The 21,310-nt window shown below is 33.8% G+C and overlaps 1 protein-coding gene across 2 annotated transcripts in view; it reads right to left on the reverse strand.

The window, feature by feature from the left end:
• Window positions 1-270: 270 nt before the first annotated feature.
• LOC126780906 (schwannomin-interacting protein 1 homolog) overlaps window positions 271-21,310 on the reverse strand; it is a 31,979-nt gene continuing 10,939 nt past the window's right edge. The window contains exons 2-12 of one of the 2 annotated variants that reach the window (XM_050505595.1): window positions 11,032-11,401; window positions 10,791-10,951; window positions 9,595-10,631; window positions 8,876-8,967; window positions 8,622-8,719; window positions 7,287-7,413; window positions 6,804-7,010; window positions 5,637-5,812; window positions 4,941-5,081; window positions 1,571-1,704; window positions 271-470 (exon numbers count right to left, since the gene is read on the reverse strand). In XM_050505595.1, coding sequence (XP_050361552.1) covers window positions 389-470; window positions 1,571-1,704; window positions 4,941-5,081; window positions 5,637-5,812; window positions 6,804-7,010; window positions 7,287-7,413; window positions 8,622-8,719; window positions 8,876-8,967; window positions 9,595-10,631; window positions 10,791-10,951; window positions 11,032-11,395 — 2,619 coding nt within the window. In that variant the 5' untranslated portion in view covers window positions 11,396-11,401 and the 3' untranslated portion in view covers window positions 271-388. The remainder of the gene's footprint in view (window positions 471-1,570; window positions 1,705-4,940; window positions 5,082-5,636; window positions 5,813-6,803; window positions 7,011-7,286; window positions 7,414-8,621; window positions 8,720-8,875; window positions 8,968-9,594; window positions 10,632-10,790; window positions 10,952-11,031; window positions 11,402-21,310) is intronic. The other variant, XM_050505596.1, reaches the window with a different exon arrangement.

Raw genomic sequence — 21,310 nt, forward strand, 5'->3', positions numbered from 1 at the left:
GCCCAGAAATTACCCATTGTGTTTTAAGCATGAATCATTTTTTAACAAAATGTGACGTCATATGATTAAATCAACAATACATAATAAGTTTAAACAAAACAGATTGATATTTATTAATTGTACTATAATGGAGCTAATTTTATATATATCAAATGTGTGGTATATTCGTTCAAACGCCTCACTTCGAGATGTTTGCGTAACTACCTTCAATATGATTTTTTGGTGACGGTTGAAACTATCATATTATTCAATTAATTCTTGAAGTAAGTATAAGAGTCAATAGCTTTATAATATATTTGATTAAACATGATTAAGGCAATACATTTAGAGACCAATATTAACATTAACAAATAGAAATAAATGTAGCTAAGATTAATATATCGTTTAGTTATTTGTGCACTAAGGACGTGAGCCTCTTAACTCCGGACTTCGTAGTGCCTTTGGTCTTCTTCGTCTGCTCCTTAACGCCTCTGAAAATTTACGAAATAGTTACATTTTAATATTGTTTCTGTAAATTCATATAATTTAACAAGTAAAAATATTTGTGAGCATAGAGCATAGACACAAGAGAAATGCAAATTCTACATTATTCTCTCAATGCGTTACATATTGCAAAATTCGTTATCGGAAAGCAAAAATAATATACAAAGCGGCTTTATCATTAAAAAGTAATCTCACCCAACTTATCTCATTATGTACTATAACTTATATTTTCATAAATATATAAATTGGATGTATCAAAAATGGCACAATTTTTCTATAGTGCAAGCATATGTACAATACAGCTTTTATTCTTGATATAATGTTACGCGACTTATTCGAAGAGTTAATATCCACTAAGCTTCTGTTACAAATCATTTTTGTAATAATTTAAAAAAATTGTATTGATATATGGTGGTTAGAGCGCATGAATCTTAACCGATGAACGTGGGTTCAAACCCGGGCAAGCACCACTGAATTTTCATGTGCGTAATTTGAGTTTATAATTCATCTCGTGCTTGACGGCGAAGGAAAACATTGTGAGGAAACCTGCATGTGTCTAATTTCACTGAAATGTGTATTCCACCAACCCGCATTGGACCAGCGTGATGGAATAAGCTCCAAACCTTCTCCTCCAAAAAGGGAGAGAAGGCCTTAGCCCAGCAGTGGGACATTAATAGGCTGTTACTGGTATCGGTATATGATTTGTGGTATATGATTTATTGATAATGGGGAGCGACCAAAAGTGAATTAATATAATATTCAAATTGTATAAGTTATACAATTTGAATTAAATGAATAATTCATTTTTACAAATATTGTTACAAATATTGTTTAAATTGCTGACGCTATGTTACAATTTCGCAATGTGTATTTGCAACGCACATAGCCTTTTATTTATATTATTGGCACAGTAACGTAATCAATAGATACATTATAAATATAAACAAAAAAAAACAATTAAAAAATTATCTTGATTAAAAATTCCTATACAATTTAATTAAAATAATTTTGTTACTTTTTTTAAACAATAGTGAAAATGAACAACAACAAACGACACCATAAATTTGATATATTTAATGATACTTACAAGTATCTTGTGAGATCTTCAATGTCCACAAGCATGGAGTCCTGTCCCATGTGAAGTTCGTCGCGGGCCATCAGCAACTTCACTAGAGAGTCATTCAAAGCCTCGATCTGGGAGTGAAGCTCGTTTACTATCACCTGGAAGAGATAATAATGCAATAATAATAAATAACATTAATAGTATTTTTAAACGACTCGATTTCATCCATCGCTTCCAGTTAAAAAATAGTCTGTATTATTTTTCGGCCCATAGATTATCTATAATCTAGAACAATCACGTGGATTAGTTGTTGTTGGGCATCGAATGAATACTTTTATAAAAATTTTCTGTATTATGAAAAATGTAAATAGTTATCTTTTAGATTTCTTCTTATCAACATACATATTATGATTAATAAAGTACAATTTTAGTGTGTAATGTAATGTGTAAAAACTTCCGTTTATTACATTTAAATATACACACATTGCTCATTGAACAATATGTTGAATGAGGCGAATTCCGCGCAAGCGAGAGTATCGCAACGCAAGCAAAAGCAAAAAGCCTTCTATAATTTTATCGACTGAACAGAGAAGGACAGATTATAAAAATGTAAAACAGGAATTCTAAGCAATAAGTTCGTAACGAACTGAACGTACAAGTACGATAATTTCATAACTATTTTTGGGTTCTTGTGGTTTTTTTTTTAGTTTACTGCTGATTTCAACTATATTTTTTTTATAGAATAGCAAAGCGGACGTGCATTTGGGCCACGTGATGGTAATTGGTCACCAACGCCCTTAGACATTGGCATTGTAAGAAATGTCAACTATCGCTTACATAGCCAATGCGCCACCAACCTTGGGAACTAAGATTTTATATCCCTTGTGCCTGTAATTACACTGGCTCACCTTTAACCGGAACACAACAATATCAAGTATTGCTGTGTTGCGGTAGAATATCTGATGAGTGGGTGGTACCTACCCAGACGAGCTTGCACAAAGCCCTACCACCAGTAAAATTATATTATATTATTAAATTATGTCATAATACTATTAATTAAAGATATTATTGTATTTTATAATCATTGTCCTGACGTACGATAATTTTGCTCCATGTACGGTAATTTTGCTTCATGTACGATAATTTTACGGGTAAAATCTTTTTGATTTCTTTGAGCCGCCAAATTTGCCGCCCCAAAAATCTGCCGCCCTAGGCTGAAGCCTATATTCAGCCTGCCGATAAATCCGCCACAGCCTTGGACAAATTAGGAAAGCTCGAATCAGCATAGAAAGAAGGAGAGATTTGCTCAGCGTAGAGAACGATTTCATACTGATATATTTTAATTGCACTGACCATGACGACAACATCGTAGAACAAACTCTAAATCCTTCACTTTAACCCGAGAATAGGCTTTTTGTCAATATTTATAGAAAGCTATTAGTTACCAAATATTCCGTAATCCGTAACAGCCTGTGAATGTCCCACTGCTGGGCTAAAGGCCTCCTCTCCTCTTTTTGAGGAGAAGGTTTGGAGCTTATTCCACCACGCTGCTCCAATGCGGGTTGGTGGAATACACATGTGGCAGAATTTCAGTGAAGTTAGACACATGCAGGTTTCCTCACGATGTTTTCCTTCACCGTAAAGCACGAGATGAATTATAATCACAAATTAAGCACATGAAAATTCAGTGGTGCTTGCCCGGGTTTGAACCCACGATCATCGGTTAAGATTTACGCGTTCTTACCACTGGGCCATCTCGGCTCATATAAATAAGCCCAAATATTCGCATGTTCTAAATTAATAAGTAAAGCAAAGTCCAACCCCTTACAATCGTAACGAGAAATGCTCCGAGAAATTAGTACATTATCATCAACAAAAAGCAGTATTTTTTTATTAGTGACGTTGAAATGACGAAACAATGCATTTGCACAATGGCCATTGTAATCGAAATGTTACGCTTGACTCAGCAAGATTCGAACCTGAGGTTGTACGTAATTGCAAGGTCGCGGAAAAAATGTCGAGTATTTCCAAGAATAGGTGTTTTAAAAGAGCACGATTGAAATCTGCTTTCATATCAAAATAAAGAGGAAATGTTGATCGTAATACTTTATTTTTATAATAATTATACAAGAAAAACTTTAAAGGCGTTTTTTCCTCTTGTTCAAGCAGTAATTATAAAACGGCAAGGTCGAAACGTAATTAAACAAAAAAAAAAGTGTACAAAAAAGGACATATTACTGAAAATAATTTTATAACAAATCTGAAGTTTATAATTTTAATTAAAGAATAAAAAATAACCGACACGTAGAATTTATTCATGCACAATATTCCGTACCGATTACACAAATAATTACTTAGATATTGTAATAATTATTGTATTTGTCGATTATATTATTTTTTAATTAAGTATTACATTAACATCGGGTTATAACATAACAATTATACATCAATAGTTACATACGTAATGTCACAAAAAATAGCGGAAATGATAACCAAGGGCAATGATAACAAAAGGTGGGGTGGCTTTATTAAGAACCCCCGTTTAATAAATTCTAATAATTGGAACAAAACCACTTTTATTATTCCGATTGACTTTATTTTTGATATTTCTATTTACAATTAATAATGCGAATGTACAATTTGCAGTTGGACTCTTGTAGCATATGATATGTCATTTTAAGTTGTTAAATTGAAACGACTTTTAATAACATGCGCACATAATGCTGTTTTTTTACGTTTCAAAGTCGTATGTATGGCTGTGAAAAACTCGTGTAAGATCTAGATCTTATATTGCAGCAAGGTTAAAGAATGAATTAACGTTTTTTGCTTGTGTTTAGTTACGCAGTCATCATAATATATAAAAAGATTTTAATGATAAATGCTTATACTTATGTATAGAAAAAAAAAATTATAATTATTTTTAGCTTGTAATCAGCAAATTGACAATTCGTTGTAATGTTCGTTTTCTATTTTTTTCTATATAGTTTCCCTTGTCGGCCAGTCAGTCTACATTTTTTTTGTCTTCCTTTTCACCATTTCCTAATCTAACATCGACATCCTTACTTATTGTTAGGCTTCTTCTCGCAATTTGACATTATAATATCCTTCCGCATTACATTTAAATACCACTCAACTCAATAGTTTCAGTTTGTGATAGAAATACAGCTATGAAATTTTTGCCAATTTGTTATTTGAATAAAAAATTAATATCATTTAATAAGCAACATAGATATATGCATAGAAAATACACATTTTTTTTTTTAAATAATTTATTATTAATTTTAATATAATACCTCGTGATTCTAAAACTTACTATGCATGTAGTGCCGTCTTAAATCTTATCTTTTTGATGAATTTGCAAATAATTTTTTTATTCGCATATATGGTGACGTACCTGCAACTGCGCGATGTTCATGTCGGTGAGCAGGTGTCGCGACACGCGGCGCCGGTCGGTCGCGAGCGGCGCGCCCGCCTTCTCCATGCTGCGCCGCAACATCTCCGTCACCGGCGACACGGCGCGCGTGCGACGCTCGCGCTGCGACACGATACACACACACACTTGAATATTTACACTTACTACATTATTACATACATCATATTTGACTTTCGGCCCCGGCGACCAATCCCAAGGACAAATCAACTGCGCAGGAGATAATCCCTCTCCGTTCAATTTCCTCCACAGCTTTACGTGCTTACCATGGCAAGGATTAGTATTCCTGCCAAATTCTCAACTCCCAGTACAGTGCGGTTCTCAATAACTTTTCATTGGCTCGACCCTGGATTTGAACCAAGGACGTCGGGACCGCAAGTCTTAGCCAACCGCTCGACCGAAGATGCCTCGTAAATTCGTAAAGATTTTAGAATATAATATAAGAAAATTACATCATTATTCTTGTAGGATGCGCAACATCTATGCATTCATTTGTTAATGTTTATGAGTTTGTTCTAAATTCAAATGAGTTTCAAATGACTAAGCAGAAAATGATTATTTTTACATATAAAATATGTAGTAGCAAACACTTAGCACACAAATAAACAATCTAAGGCTGTTTATACACATTTGTTAGTATTATAGAAAAACTTCAATTACCTCCATTTGTATACGAGCCATTTCTTTAGCCTGAGCCAACGCTATTCTAGCTTCAGTTTGGAGAGTTGCTTGTAATGCAAAAAAATCTGACTCCTTGAATTCAATGTGACCGAGGGATTGTGTTGATCGAGACTTGGAAGATTTAAGCATTAGAGATGTTGGACGTGTCTTTGCACCTGCAAAATATATATTGAGAGACATTTAAAAATTATTATTTATTGCACACGGTTATATACATACATGTTGTATATACATTCACACAGCAAAGTTTGTTAAGTATAAATACAATGAATAAAGCATGACATAGTTAGGTTTTATATTAAGCATTAAAGTAAAGAATTTCTTTCCGTAATAATTACTTAAAAATATCAAGCCCTATATAATCACAAGCTTTAATTTTTCAAACAACAAATACCTTGTTTATAAATATCATTCAAATTATATTAGAGGTTTTATGTAAATAAAAAAATGTACATAATTGATTTAAATAAAATATCACATAAGTACCAGAAAAAAATATAAAAAACATATAAGAGAAGATATTTTTTCATTTTTTTTTTTAATTTCAATAATTGACAATTGCAAAAATAAATTACAAGATAAATGCTACTAGTATTGATATTGTTAAAAATACATTACTACAATTATATTTCATTAGATCCGACCGTGTACCCCTATGACAAAGGGCATGCAAAATTAAATGTTGATTGGTTGAATAGTTAAGACATTAAAATCAACAAAAAATACTATAAGATTAGTAGATGCATAAAAATTAAGTTCATAATGAATATATCACAGCCTTTAAGGTGTTCATAGATTTTAGATAGTGAATGATTTTATTACATAAAATTATATTCTAAATAATAAATAATTCTTTTACATAAGCTTAAATCATTTTTTATACTCATATATGAATAATAATAAACAATAAATCAAATTATTAAAATAAATAATTATAAATAAGTAACTGATGGACAATTAACCAAGAAAGTATAATATTATATTAAGTTATATTGAAAAATAAAAAATGTAACATTGTCACTCTTTTTTATGCATTTATTTCAACGTACAATAGCAATTATTTGTTTTAAACTGTAATAACTGTGAGAAAGTTTGTAAACAATTACATCAATATCTTGCCATGCAATATAATTTCTAATAACTTACCACTTTGAGTATTTGTATTTTTCTCATTTTTTGTAATATTTACTGAGAGTGGTCTGGTTTGGTAGGGATGATTAAAATTGTTCTTGCTAAATAAACTTGATCTTGAAGAACTCTTACTATTACAGTTGAAATTTTTCTCAATATCTGACATTTGAGATTCATTGTCAGATGCGGTTTCGTTCATAAAGCATATTTGTAGATTTTTCCCTGCACCATACATAGCACAAATAATGTTTAACAATACAGATGAATTAAGGAATAGAATGAAGCAATGGGCTTATATTTTTAAAATATATGATGAATGTTAAACAACACACATTTACCCTTAAAATTGTTACAGTAATTTAAATAGAATACAAATAGCATATGAATAGAATTTCCCATCCCATAAGAATTAAAGCAACAGGCATGATTTTTAAAAAAACAATAATGTTCACTGTTTCGTCAAAATACAAATTTTGAACATAGAAAGAAAATGCTTACCATTTTGAAGTCTTGAATGTAGGCTGGGTTTCTTTCCCGGCCGATCTATATGACCTAAACTGTAATACTCATCAGTGTCAACACCCATTGCCAATCGTTTCCTAATCTCTTCTCTGTCATTGCGTTTCTGTAAATATTATGATGAGAAGTTAGTATTAATTACTATGTAATGTATAAGGCAATTAAAATGTCACTCAATATGTTTATTTTACTTCTCTGTCATAAGGAACATCTGGTGTTATGGTTACTATTCTAGTAAATTTATCTAATATATTAGGATTATTGTCTAAAAGTGTTGGCCATTCAATTTCTGTCTGAGCACATTCTGCCGCACCATTAGCACGAGGGCTTAGAGCCGTATCATTGTAATAATTATACAGTGGTAAATCAGGAACATTTGGTTTTAATAACTTAGCCTTAATAATATGAAAGCTTCGTTTAAAGCCTGTCTTTTCATTATTGACAGTATTTGGTATTTCACTAGACGTTTTCCTAAACTTTCTTTTAAAATTTGTAAAAAAACTTTCAAACATCTTAAAATTAAAACTAATCAGTCTTTCAGTTTTTGGTAATAAATGGCACAATTGTTTTTTTTAACATATAATTAACAAGGTAAACAAAAAAAAAATAAACTCAGCTATCCTGTCAATCCTGTCATAATTGACATTTAGGACAAGGACAAATACGTGTTCCATTTTTAATCTTTTCTTTCTCCAAATCGTACTTTATGGTTTGGTTTTTATTGGTCATTTATAACACTTATCACAATGGTTGTCAATTATTATCATAATTAAAAGCTATACTCACTAGGCAGCAAATATTATCAACGGATTCGTGATTATCATATGTAATTGTATACAAATCTAAAAGAAATCTAGTATCCTTTTTATAATGTCTTTGTTCGGAATTGAAGTACGGCATTGACGCCATCACACTTGTTTATTATTTAAAAGAAAAATACGATGGGAAGCACAACGAAGCACAAACACGCGTCAAGCTGTCTGATCTGTTCAACTATTGAACAAAAATGAATGTAACGAAACATTAAGAAAAGAACGGCTGACTGCCTACACTGTTGAATCACGGTAGAAAGCTAAACTGAGTACCAATTGTATTGGTAATTTTAACGGTTAATGCATGGATGAAGGAGACGTGGATCAAATGTGAATGTATACATTTACTGTTACATTATAAAGCGCCAAATTTAAAGTTATAAGATAATTTGGATATCAAAAATTTTATACGACGCTTATAAAGGCAGTTATATATATAGGTATATTCACCATATATTATATTCGATCATCATCGCAATATTAATTACGAGTATTTACTTACACGTCTTTCGGCATCTTTAGCTGCTCTTAGATGACTTTCGATTGTATCCAAATCTAACTTAGGCAACGCTGTTTCTATGTTATATACATCGAAACTATCTGAAATAAAAATCATAAATATAAATTTAGATACTAATAAAAACCACTTTATAGCAATTCTCAATTTTTACTCAATTTAATACTAATAAAAGTTTTATATAAAAATTGTAACCATATAAGTATATATATATATTTTTAATAGTACATATAACTTACCGAAATCCGATTCAATCTGATTATTTTTACGGACGGACGCATTTTGATATTTTGGTACTGTTTTCGTAAAATTCTGTCGAACTTTTGATTCACTAAAAACATAAATCACAATATTAATGTTAAATCATTTAATCAGTTATATATAACTATTTAACCACACCTCATTTCGAGCTAACACGGTTTCTTAAAAACTTCAAGTCCACGAACAATTTAAATTGACTTAACAAGCTACAGCTGTTCCTTAATAATACTCACTACCTAATTTGTTCGAATTACGTATTGACCGCGTCAATTCTATTTAAAACTTTCGTGTTTGATCAACATTCGAACAGTAATGTAAACCCATGTTTTATTGATTTTAACTCGATTTTTTCTACTAACTACGACGTTTCAGCATTCATTGAACGAAAATTGGTAACAACCCGAATTCGCGAATTCTATTACAGAATCAAAAAGTATTTTATATTTTATATGTATCATACATACGATCTTAAACTATGCCAAATCGATAGAAATAGGAATTCTTATTGAAAACAGACCCAATGAATATTCTAAGCTTTCAGCATCCTGTATTGATGCGAAAATACAAACATATATTAGCGCTACTTCATATATATGGAGGTACCTCAGTGCCTTATTATTTATATTTACGGAACCCTAACTCGTGTGTGTCAATTTATCATTGCAGCGATTCGTGAATAATAAAAATAAAGACATACACATAAGCCTTGATTGAATGTTGATTAACTTTCGAAATTAGCTTATTTTGTGTGCTCCTCTTTGTATTATCTTCAGGATGACGGGATCGTGTGCTTGTCTCACAATTACGATTTGACGAGCTAGGTAATATATTATTCGAATTTCCATCAGTAATAACAGGAATTTCTTTTTTATTTTCGGCCCATAGTTTATCGCGTTCCCGCATTTCATTTAATTTTGGTATAATTTTTCTTAGCTCTGTACTTAATTGCTTAATTGTGTTTTCGACATTATGACTCAGCTGTTCCGTATCGTATTCCTCCTCATAAATATTAATTTCATCTTTTCCATCAGATAAAATTGCATCAGTTATTTTGTTACCAACATTATTGTCAATTAATAAAAATGTTGGTCTACTTATATTCATTTCGGTCCTTGTATTACTTTCATTTTCTTTATTGATGTTAGTAACGTCTTCCATTTCATGGTCATTGACAAGGTCTGGTGTCACAGTGTCTTTTTTATCGTGACCGTCGTTTTCCACTAACTTTTTTATGACGTGATTTACTACATCACTTATATTATTAATTGTAGCCTCTATTGGTTTCACAAAAGTGTCTTTTATATCCTTTCTCAGTTCTTCTAAGTCATCTTCGATATTTATATTGTAGTTCAATAAGTGCCTTATTTCATCTTCAACTTCCTTATTAAAGTCACCTATGATATCCGTTGTGTGAAAATTGTTTTCTATATCAGTGGCTGAACAATTAAAATCATAGTTTACTGAATCGATATTGTTATTATTATGTGATACAGTTTTTAAAAGGTCTGGTATGTTGTTTCTAGAAGTAGATATGGATTTTTTTATCTCCTGTTCATTGTTTGCATTGTCTTTTTCTACGCATTTAATTTCTTTATTATTATTATCCCCCTTTATTTGTTTGTTATTAAACTTTTCGGTAATGTTGTAATTTGATTCGATAATATCAGCATCCAAATCGTCGTCCGTCATGTCATTTTCCGAATGATAGTAGGGCTCAATATTTGACGAATAATCCTGTGAAACATTAAAGCGTATTAAATAAAAATATACTAAGTTATATAAAAAATGTAACAGTGCAAAAAAATTCCTGCATTTTCATGGCTTCGTTTTTATTTTTATATCGCACAGGTTAAGTTGTAAAACTTTAAAGGTTTCGAATAAAGATTATGTCACCTGTAAAGTATGAGCTAAATGCTGAAAGCCAGGATAGTTTGGATTTACGATTCCACGAGGCACGGGATGAACACTCTTTTCAGACATTTCATCAGAGTCCGAAAAATCGAAAGCTCGTTCTTCATCAGCCGGTGTTGTATTTGTTGACACATTAGCATCGACTGCAACAATTTATATTATCTACTTAATGTAAATAAACCTTGATTTTATAACAATACATAATAATATTCATTATATTTACCAATGGAACTTTCCTGCCAACATATATTTATCTTCTCGCTTTTTTCGACACAATTATTACCAATATGTGAATATTCTGTTTTTTTATTATTTAATCTATATTGTATGTTACATACGACAGGTTCTGATTGGTTTTCTTCTTTATTTGTTATTTCTGAATTTAATATTCTGTTTTCTACAATATTATCAACCGAATATCTGTTATGATTTGAGTTGAAATGAATATTTTCGTCCAAGCTATTGATTAATTTTGATTCTATATTATTTGTGTCTAACCAACTTGTATTGTTAATATCCTCAGATATAACTTTTACATCATCATCTACAACCAAATTGCCGTTATCGTTGACGTTGGGGATCTTCATGGTTACCTGTAAGAAATTTGAAATATATTAAAACATGTTAACCTTCAGTGGTCAATAGGGTAATGCTCATGCTTTTGGTATATCTAGACTACTAAGTGAATCCTTACCGATGATCGTGGGTTCAAACCCGGGCAAGCACCTCTGAATGTTCATGTGCTTTATTTGTGTTTATAATTCATCTGGTGCTTGACGGTGAAGGAAAACATCGTGAGGAAACCTGCATGTGTCTAATTTCATCGAAATTGTGCCACATGTGTATTCTACCAACCCGCATAGGTGCAGCGTGGTGGAATAAGCTCCAAAACTTCTCCTCAAAAGGGAGAAGAGGCCTTAGCCCAGCAGTGGGACATTAACAGGCTTTTACTGATACTGTTACTGACTACTAAGTCAAGTATATTTGCCCTACGAATAGATCTAAAGTATTTTTATCAAAAATATCTTTCCAATGCTCAGTAAAACGATTATAATTATAATTTATATAAGTAACGAACAATACTACATATTGAAAATTGTTGAAATAAAAAGTATCGGCTTATTGAACTTAATATTGGCTTATTTAATTGATATATTGTAGAATAAAATTTATAATACATACATTAAAAAATACTAAACACATAATAATATATAACAATACTTCAATTTATAATTACAGCTTAAAGACCAATAATTCAAATAAAAAAAACCTGAAGAAAAGGAAGTCACGACAACTCGCAATTGGAATGGTCAAGGACATTGTGCAATGCAGAGTTTTAGTGTGGAAGTACGAATTATTAAACGAAGTATATTGTGTAGTCCATTTTTGATCGAAATATGTTTTTATATGATATATCAATTGTTCATTATTAATCTAATTTAAATGCAATATATACATAATTCGGTTACAAATAATTAATTCATACATTATCCTTATAAAAGACTGTTAAGTAATCACTATCCACCTAATGAGTTTCTTCTTAGTGAAGGTAAATGTATATAACCATATGAACACCCGAATAAACATGGAAGTTGTTCAAAGAGACCCAAAGTTCTTAAATAAAATATGTCAACACACATAACAATATGTCCCACGCAGTTGGCTAGTCACTCTTAAGAAAGGCCGCCGTGGCTGAAATCTTTCAGGAGGCATCATCGTCATATAAATGTCGATATGCTAGTGGAAATTATTTTCACAAAGCTTTTAAATTATATAGCTATTAAATTATAAAATAATGTAACAACGTCATCGTGCCTTATCTTTAAAGAAAATCGTGGTTATTTATATCAAGATTATTAGCAGTAGTCCTTCAGTGCTCGATCACCAGTTTGGTTATAATTAAGATTTTCTTGGGTATGGATCCTATTTAAGAAAAAAATAATCATTTAAGAAAGTGCTACTCGAAATAGGTACATTTGAATAAAACGATCGATATCAAAACATGTGACGGCTAACACCATTTCAATGATTAATTTGTGCCGTAGTGCTACTCGTAATATTCCAACAGAGAACGTGATCGAAATGTTGATTTCTGTATGCGTAGGACGTATACAATTAACAGAGATATTTATTAATGCCTCATTATTATATTGTTTTGTATACATTGCATTTGTATTACATTTTTTGTTTTACATACATTATTTGTATTACATTGCAATTTTTACACTTGAAATACAGTCAATTTAAGTAAATTATTATTAATATTTTTTTAATATTCAATAATTATACTTTTAAATATTTCTCTTTATATTTTTTTGTTTCTAAAGTTTTATTTACAGAAGTAAGATATCTTCAGTTTGCAGATAAAATTTAATATTATTCATTTTCATAAATTGACTACATACAAAAACAGTTTTACACTTAATTACTTAAAAAATTAGAAGTCGACTTGGTACTTTGTATAATTAAATGTCTCGGGTATTTTTAAACGAACAAATATACTGAAATTTGATAATTTTATGAGAGCTGTATTCGCAATTGCGACTGATTTTTGTGTGGCATTGAAAGCGGTATTACTGGTTTTATATAACGAAAATGGCACGTGGTTTTATACTTTTGGCAGAGGATAAGCCCTGTTGTTTAATGCTCAAAGCGATTCGAGAGGGAATGCATACGAAAGCACACGGAAAACCAGTTTGATTCCATATTTTACCGAGGGACAACTTTTCGTTATAAAATATGTTTTCTAAAAACATTATCAATAACCAAATAAAATAAATCAAAAACAATATCATCGGATAGATGTACAGATATATAGAAGGTACGTAGTAAATGTGTGTAAATGTGTCATTTGATGAAGCACTGAAATTTGGGCATCCTAGTAGAGTTAAGCACTTTACCAGCATGCCTAGACTTTCGGCAGATATATCCTATCTCTCGCTCACATCGTTCATACATAATGATAATTAAATAGATCGTGAAACAAATATACCATTACTTTGGGGGCGATGAAATTATAACAGATCACAAGAATTAGTTGCGACCACCAAGCTCTCTTGTCATCTATAGATAGTAGTGTTGGCCACTGACTGGAAGCCAAAAACATTCAATGAATCTCATTGAAATTGAAATGACAATAATTGGGATTAGGGCAAGCGAATAGTGAATGTAAAATCTTTTTTTTCAGTTGTACTTTGAGAAAACTGTACGTTTAAAATTTCACCAAACGTTTATTCTCAATAATTATATTTAATGCATGTGTAAATGAGAATATTATTTTAATGTCATGTATTTATTTTATAGTACACATACATAATTAATTAATTAATTACCTAAGAAGCAATTACTTTATATTTACAAACTAAAATAGTCATCATCGTGTACAAGCTATATATGTAATTAAATACGTAACCTTGTATGTTAAGTTAGGAAAATTTATTTAATTTTTTTTAATCGTAATTTTGACTTTCGTGTATTACACGGTAATGAGAAATTACCAAACAATATCAATAAGTTTGTCATAATATTTACATATTATAATAAATATTAATTTGGGTTTCACAAAAAAATAATATTATATGCACAGAAAATATAATCAATATCAAATATTATTTAATATCTAGAGTATTCGGCTTTATTACGGATAAAAGGGAATAATGTAATAGGTATTCTGAAGCATATAGTCGACCTAAATCCTTATTATACCCACGAATAGCAGATAAGCCGTTATAAACTTTGTCGGGTAATATTAACGTAAAATATCAATATGACTTTAAATGTTTCTTAATACGATCATAAATTATATTTTTTATTACTTACTCTTTAAAACATGGATTTTTATTTAATTGTAAAGAAGACCCCAATTATTTAATTTTAGTTTTTTTAAATAGAATAGGTAGGCGGACGTGCATACCACCTGCCGATAACCGGGCCACCTGATGGTAAATGGTCATCATCAACGAATAGACATTGGCATTATAAGAAATGTTAACCATCGCTTACATCGCCAATATGCCACCAACCTTGGGAACTAAGATGTTATGTCCCTTGGGACTGTAATTACACTGGCTCATTCACCCCTCAAACCGGAACAACGATACCAAGTACTGCTGTTTTGCAGTAGAAAATGGGATGATAAAGACGAGCTTGCACAAAGCCCTACTACCAGTAAAAATAATGTTTAGTCGCGTAATTTCGATGAAAATCGTCTATAATTTTTATGAACATAATAATAATAATATTATATAAAATATTATATTATAATAAATTAAGAAAGTATAGGTACAAATTATAAATGCTTTCAAGTCAAAAATCAAAATCAGTCTTTGTCAGTCCACTGCTGGACATAAACCTATACCATGGCCCACCACTAAGCTCAATCTTCAACTCTCCAAACTCTGCTCGCTGCGTTACTAATATATTCACAATAAATACAGATAGATAGATATAAAAACAATAAACTACCTTGTTTTTTAAGGTAAAAATATTAAGTATGAATGTTATTATTTTAATCTATCTCAAAGTAGACTGTACATAAAAAATTAAATGCCTAATGAAAATCAGGTGTTAAAATAACCAAGAAGAAGTTGTGAAGGATTCCATTAATTCAGGCTTCAAAGGCGAAAACACAATATTCACTTGACTTAACACCTAGACAAGAGACCCAATTTCATTCCTTTTAATTCCACTTGTTGCTTTCAATATTCAGACAAACAACGTTAACTCAAGTAAAATAACAAAAGAGATAATGGAAACCGAAAGTGAAACAAAGTAAATAACTAATATTTAAATAATAATCAGTCTTATAATAAGATTACTTTACCTCTTGCAAGTTGGGCGGTACGAGGTAATCTCCGAGGCTACTAATCCGATTTCAAATATGAAAAGCTTAAACAGGTCACTTATTATAGGATCACTTCATCGTTCATCTGTCAAGAACTATTTTTTCGAGGAAAAAATCAAACTACTAAGTTAACGCAATTAAAATGGTTAAGCCGCTAATTTTGACACTAGTTTGGGGATTAAAGTTATGGAGTACTTCCCGTTGACCTAGAATAGCACAAACAAAGGGAAATATCCGAAAACCGTTATTTTGTAATTACGTCACAATTTTTTTTTTGTGGACGATCTAATTACATACCAACAATTTTGTACGGAACCTTTCGTGCCCGAGCCCGACTTGCACTTGGCCGGTTTTGTTTGTATTTACTGATAATATTTGATATCTAATGACTATTACAATGACTAACGATTTGAGTTTTCGCCGCTAAAAACTCTTTGTTGTATGTGTTAAATTTTGATACGCTTATGAACATTTCAGAATATATAATAACAATAATTTATTACAAAAGCATGACGTATTTATCCTTACTACTTAATATTACAAATGCGAAAGCGAGTTTTATTGATACAATTTCACGTCCTAACTACTTAATTTATCAACATGAAATTTTGCATACACGTTGTTAGGGGTACCAAAAAAGGACATAAGTTACGTAGACCATCCCTTCCTAATACGCTCGTGAATGAATAATTGCCAAAAGTAGTTTACTATATTTTTTAATTCTAAGAGCAAGTTTATTATTATGATATGTAATAATCTATATAATAATTAAAGTTTTATAATTTCCCAAATAAAAAATAGCTTTTAAGCGTCGTAAATTTCTGCTAAAAGTCGTAATATATAGCTAGGCCAAATGAAGAAGCACTTCCATAGACGCGTATTGCACATGGCTAGCTGCCAGCGAATTGATTTTTTGCTTAGAGTCGGCGCCCAAGTTCTCATCCATTTATTAAGAACATCCTTTTTTCTTGGTATATATAGACCGAAAGCAATAAAATATCAGTCGAGTAAGTAGACTTTCTTCCCACGCAAGTCGTAAGCAGACATTCTTCGTTAGAAGTTTATTTAAAGCGATATTATTGGATTTTATGAAATAATTATGGTCAACGATTTCTTTATTTGTATTTAATAAAATTTTGTATTTTAAAAGTTTCATAACAGTAATTTATTTGTTAACTAGCTGTTGCTCGTGGTTTCGCTCGCGCTTCAATATAAATAAATGATTGTTTGGAAGTCTGTGATTTTAAAGTAAGAAGCATGAAATGTAATTCTGGTCAGAAAAATGTATATGTATGTAATGTATATTAGGACTTGTTTTTTTTATTTTAGATTATTCTTTCAATAATTATCAGTGAACTTACTGTGAATCCTATAGTTTGACTTAATATATTTTACAGTGACTTTAATGGGTTGAAGAAAAATGTAACTTTATACATGTATTCCAATCTACAACTCTGTTGTTTAAATACCTCTATCATCTATATACGCTGTTGGATATTGTTAATACTGTAAATAAGCAAGCGTATAAATACGTCAAATCTGCTCACAGAGAGGCCCGTGAGAAATATATTTTGTGGAGAGCAATCGGTATACCTGAGTTTGGCAAAATCTATGATGACATGAAAAAAAGTAAAATGGGTCTTTAAAAATAAATTAAAGTTCTGTCAAAATAACAAAATAAAATTTGGTTGGAGCTCATATCAGAACATCATAAAAAAAGAAATTTTGTAAAATTTTGGAAAGAAACCAATAAACTCAATCCACGACCGCGCCTCCCTGCGAGCGTTGATGCAGTGACGGATGCAAATCAAATAGCTAACACTTTTAAAGACTATTTTAGAGTTCAGCCTACTCTGTGCCCTCACAAGCAGATGCTTGATGCCGGGGTGTCGATGCTATATACGTTTTACATTCGACATACGTATTTACCCACGGAACTTATGGCGAGTGTAGTGGTACCTGTTATTAAAAACAAAACTAGTGATATCGCGGACAAAAGTAACTAGAGGCCTATCTTTTTAACGACCATATTAGGTAAAGTATTTGATGGTTTGCTTGACCGTCTGTTGGGTAAATATGTAAAGTTAAACGATGCTCAATTCAGTTTTAGAAGAGAACTATCCACAGAAAGTGCTATTCTCGCGCTTGAGCAGACCGTTAAATATTATACGGGTAGAAAGACGCCATAATAAAGAAAGTGCCATCTGAGGTAGTTAACATGTTCAAATTTTGGTACAGTTCACAGACTAACCGTGTTAAATGGGCAAGTGAGTTCTCGGAAATTTATAAATTGGAATGTGGTGTGAGACAGGGAGGTCTATCTTCGCCAGTCCTGTTTAATATTTACATTAATGACCTAATTGATGAGCTCAGCAAAACAGGTGTAGGCTGTTCGATAGATGGTACAATTATAAACAAACTCAGTTACGCGGATGACATGGTTTTGAAGAGTCCCTCAATTAACGGACTTAAAAAATTGCTTACTGTTTGTAAGTCCTATGCTGTGTCACATGGGCTTGTATACAATGAAAAGAAAAGTGAGCTTTTGATTTTTAAGGATTGAAATAGCATATCAGATAATATCCCTGCTGTGACTTTAATCGGTCACCATAGTCACCGAGGATTTATCTGACGATGCTGACATGGAGAGAGAGCGCAGGGCCTTGGCGTTACGATGCGGTATGTAGGAAGGACGTAAAAATTACTCTTTTTAAAGCGTACTGTCAAAACCTATACACGTGCAGCTTGTGGCTAAAGTATACGCAGAGGGCCTTCAATGCACTGCGCATACAGTATAACGATGTATTCAGGATACTGTTGGGATTGTCGCGCTTTTGTAGTGCATCACTGATGTTTGCTGAAGCCCGTTTGGATGACTTCTATGCCATCATTAGAAAGAGAGCAGCGTCTATAATGGTTAGGATGCGCGAAGTTTCTAACGGTATTCTGGATACATTGATACTGAAAATGGATAATCCATTTGTTAAACATTAGGGCGAATTTCATGTTATCATTGCTATTTATCATTATTATTATTGCTCATTTACAGTATTAACAATTATTGCTCATTTACAGTATTACAGTGTTATCATTGTTATTATTGCTCATTTACAGTATTAACAATATCCAACAGCGTATATAGATGATAGAGGTATTTAAACAACAGAGTTGTAGATTGGAATACATGTATAAAGTTACATTTTTCTTCAACCCATTAAAGTCACTATAAAATATATTAAGTCAAACTATAGGATTCACAGTAAGTTATCCGTGCAGTGACGGAGAAAGAATACATTTCACTGCCCCTCTCTTTCCCATGGGTGTCGTAAGAGGCGACTAAGGGATATCTGAGCGACCAGCTGCTCATCTGGTGGTAGGATGCTAACATCCGCCTGGCTTGTTACCACCGTACGCATGGTGAAAAACTCGTGAAGTGGCTTGCAGCCGCGGTTCGAGGTCAGCCAGCGTACAGCCAGAGCCCGAGCGAGTATTGCCGCGATGGGTGTTGGTCCGATTGGAGACGGCTGTTGAACCAATGCCGGGGGAAACTGTATTGACCTGCCGGACAGGGAGACCCGAAGAAACGGCTGTTCCGCTGGCCGCCCGTGGCATAGTACAGGGGCCCGAGCGTGCCTAACCAGCTCGTGAGGCTGCCCCACCAGGCCACGCATAATCTCGGGGTGGACCGTCGTGCCGGTTGGTGACCGGTAGGTGGGGTCCCGGCGGCCACTTCCGGGGGGGTTCGGGGGCCCTTCCGTCCGGCGGGTCAGTGTATTTTTCCTTTTGGCAACCACTTGGGGAAACACGCCTCCACACTTTGCCCATCCCTATCGTGGCAATACATCGCTCGCTTCACGTCTCTTTTCCATTTCATTTTTCCCAAATGGCGCAACAAAACAGAAATAACGGTCGTACAGCGGTGCAAACCCCCACCATACCCTCGCTGTTTGAGGTCGAGTTCTCTAACATCCGAGGACTCCACATTAACCTCAACGCTGTCCACCACCATCTCGAGACAGCACGGCCAGCAATGTTGTTTCTCACGGAGACAAAAATACTCCGTCCTGCCGATACCAGCTACCTTAATTATCCCGGCTACACGCTTGAAGAATCCTTCAAAGCGAAAGCCGGAGTATGCTTGTTCGTCAGGACGGATGTTTGCTGTCACCGACTGCGCTGCTTGGAGGACCCCTCCTTCTCCATGTTGGTGGTACGTGTAGACCTGGTTCGTCAGAGCCGAGTCTACGTGTGCCTCTACAGATCCCACAATGGTGACTTGGAGACAAGCCGATTATTTGACCATCTTAGTCGGGTGGCAGATGCTGCGCAAGAGCAATTTCCTAACGCGGAATTGGTGTTTTTGGGGGATTTTAATGCTCACCACGAATCCTGGTTGAAATCCCTCAAAACTGACCATGCTGGAAGGACTGCTCATGCTTTTGCTCTCACACATGACTTGACCCAACTGGTTGATCAGCCCACCAGGATCCCAGACATTGATGGGCAAGCACCTTCTCTACTGGACCTTCTGCTGACTTCTCACCCGGTGGAATATCAGGTTGTGGTTCAGGCTCCTCTTGGCTCTTCGGATCACAGCCTTATTTCTACCAGAGTGCCACAGGCCAAGCTGCCGCCACTAGCGGTATGCAAACGTCGCGTTTGGCACTATAAGTCGGCGGATTGGGACGGTATGCGCGATTACTATGCGTCGGTCCCTTGGAAGGAACGTTGCTTCAGTGGGAATGACCCGACAGCTAGTGCCGCTGCTGTTGCTGGCGAGATCATGCTGGGAATGGAATACTACATTCCTAGCTCAGATCTCGTCAGTAGGAGTACGCGAAACCGTTGGTTCACTCGTGAATGTGCCGATGCTGTATCATCTAAGCAGGCGGCATATCGCAAGTGGATCAACGGCTGCATAACCGGGGCATCTAACATTGACTCACTGAAAGCAAACTATAATAAAAATTCCAAGTCCTGTAGAAAGGCATACACGAGAGCGGATGCACAGCACATTGTACAGATTGGTCATGACCTTGTTTCGCATCCTAGGGGCTCCCGTAGCTTCTGGCGTCTGACCAAGTCTGTGCAAAACAATTTCTGCCAACCTTCGCTGCCACCGCTCAGAAATCCGGACGGATCGCTAGCTTACAGTCCGCAAGAGCAAGCTGATCTCCTGGCTAAACTCTTTGCCGACAATTCCGTCATCGATGATTGTAGTGCACTGCCACCTACAATACCTGCATGTGGCCATACGATGCCTGACATTAAAATCAGGCAACGTGATGTGCGTGCGGAGCTGCAATCACTTGATGTACGGAAAGCTAGCGGTCCCGATGGAATACCAGCCATAGTGCTGAAGAAGTGCGCAGCGGAGCTGTCTCCTGTGTTAACGCGCCTGTTCCAACTTTCTCTCTCTTCGGGAAGTGTGCCGGAGGCTTGGAGAAGAGCTAATGTGCAAGCGGTTCCCAAAAAAGGGGATCGGTCTGACCCGGCAAATTATCGGCCAATAGCTATCACCTCAGTACTTTGTAAGGTGATGGAACGGATTTTAAACAACCAACTGATCCATTACCTAGAAGATCACTCTTTAATTAATGATCGTCAGTACGGGTTTCGACCAAAACGGTCCACAGGTGATCTTCTAGCGTACGTAACG

This window comes from Nymphalis io, chromosome 3 (genome assembly GCF_905147045.1).
Source record: "Nymphalis io chromosome 3, ilAglIoxx1.1, whole genome shotgun sequence".
NCBI lineage: Eukaryota > Metazoa > Arthropoda > Insecta > Lepidoptera > Nymphalidae > Nymphalis > Nymphalis io.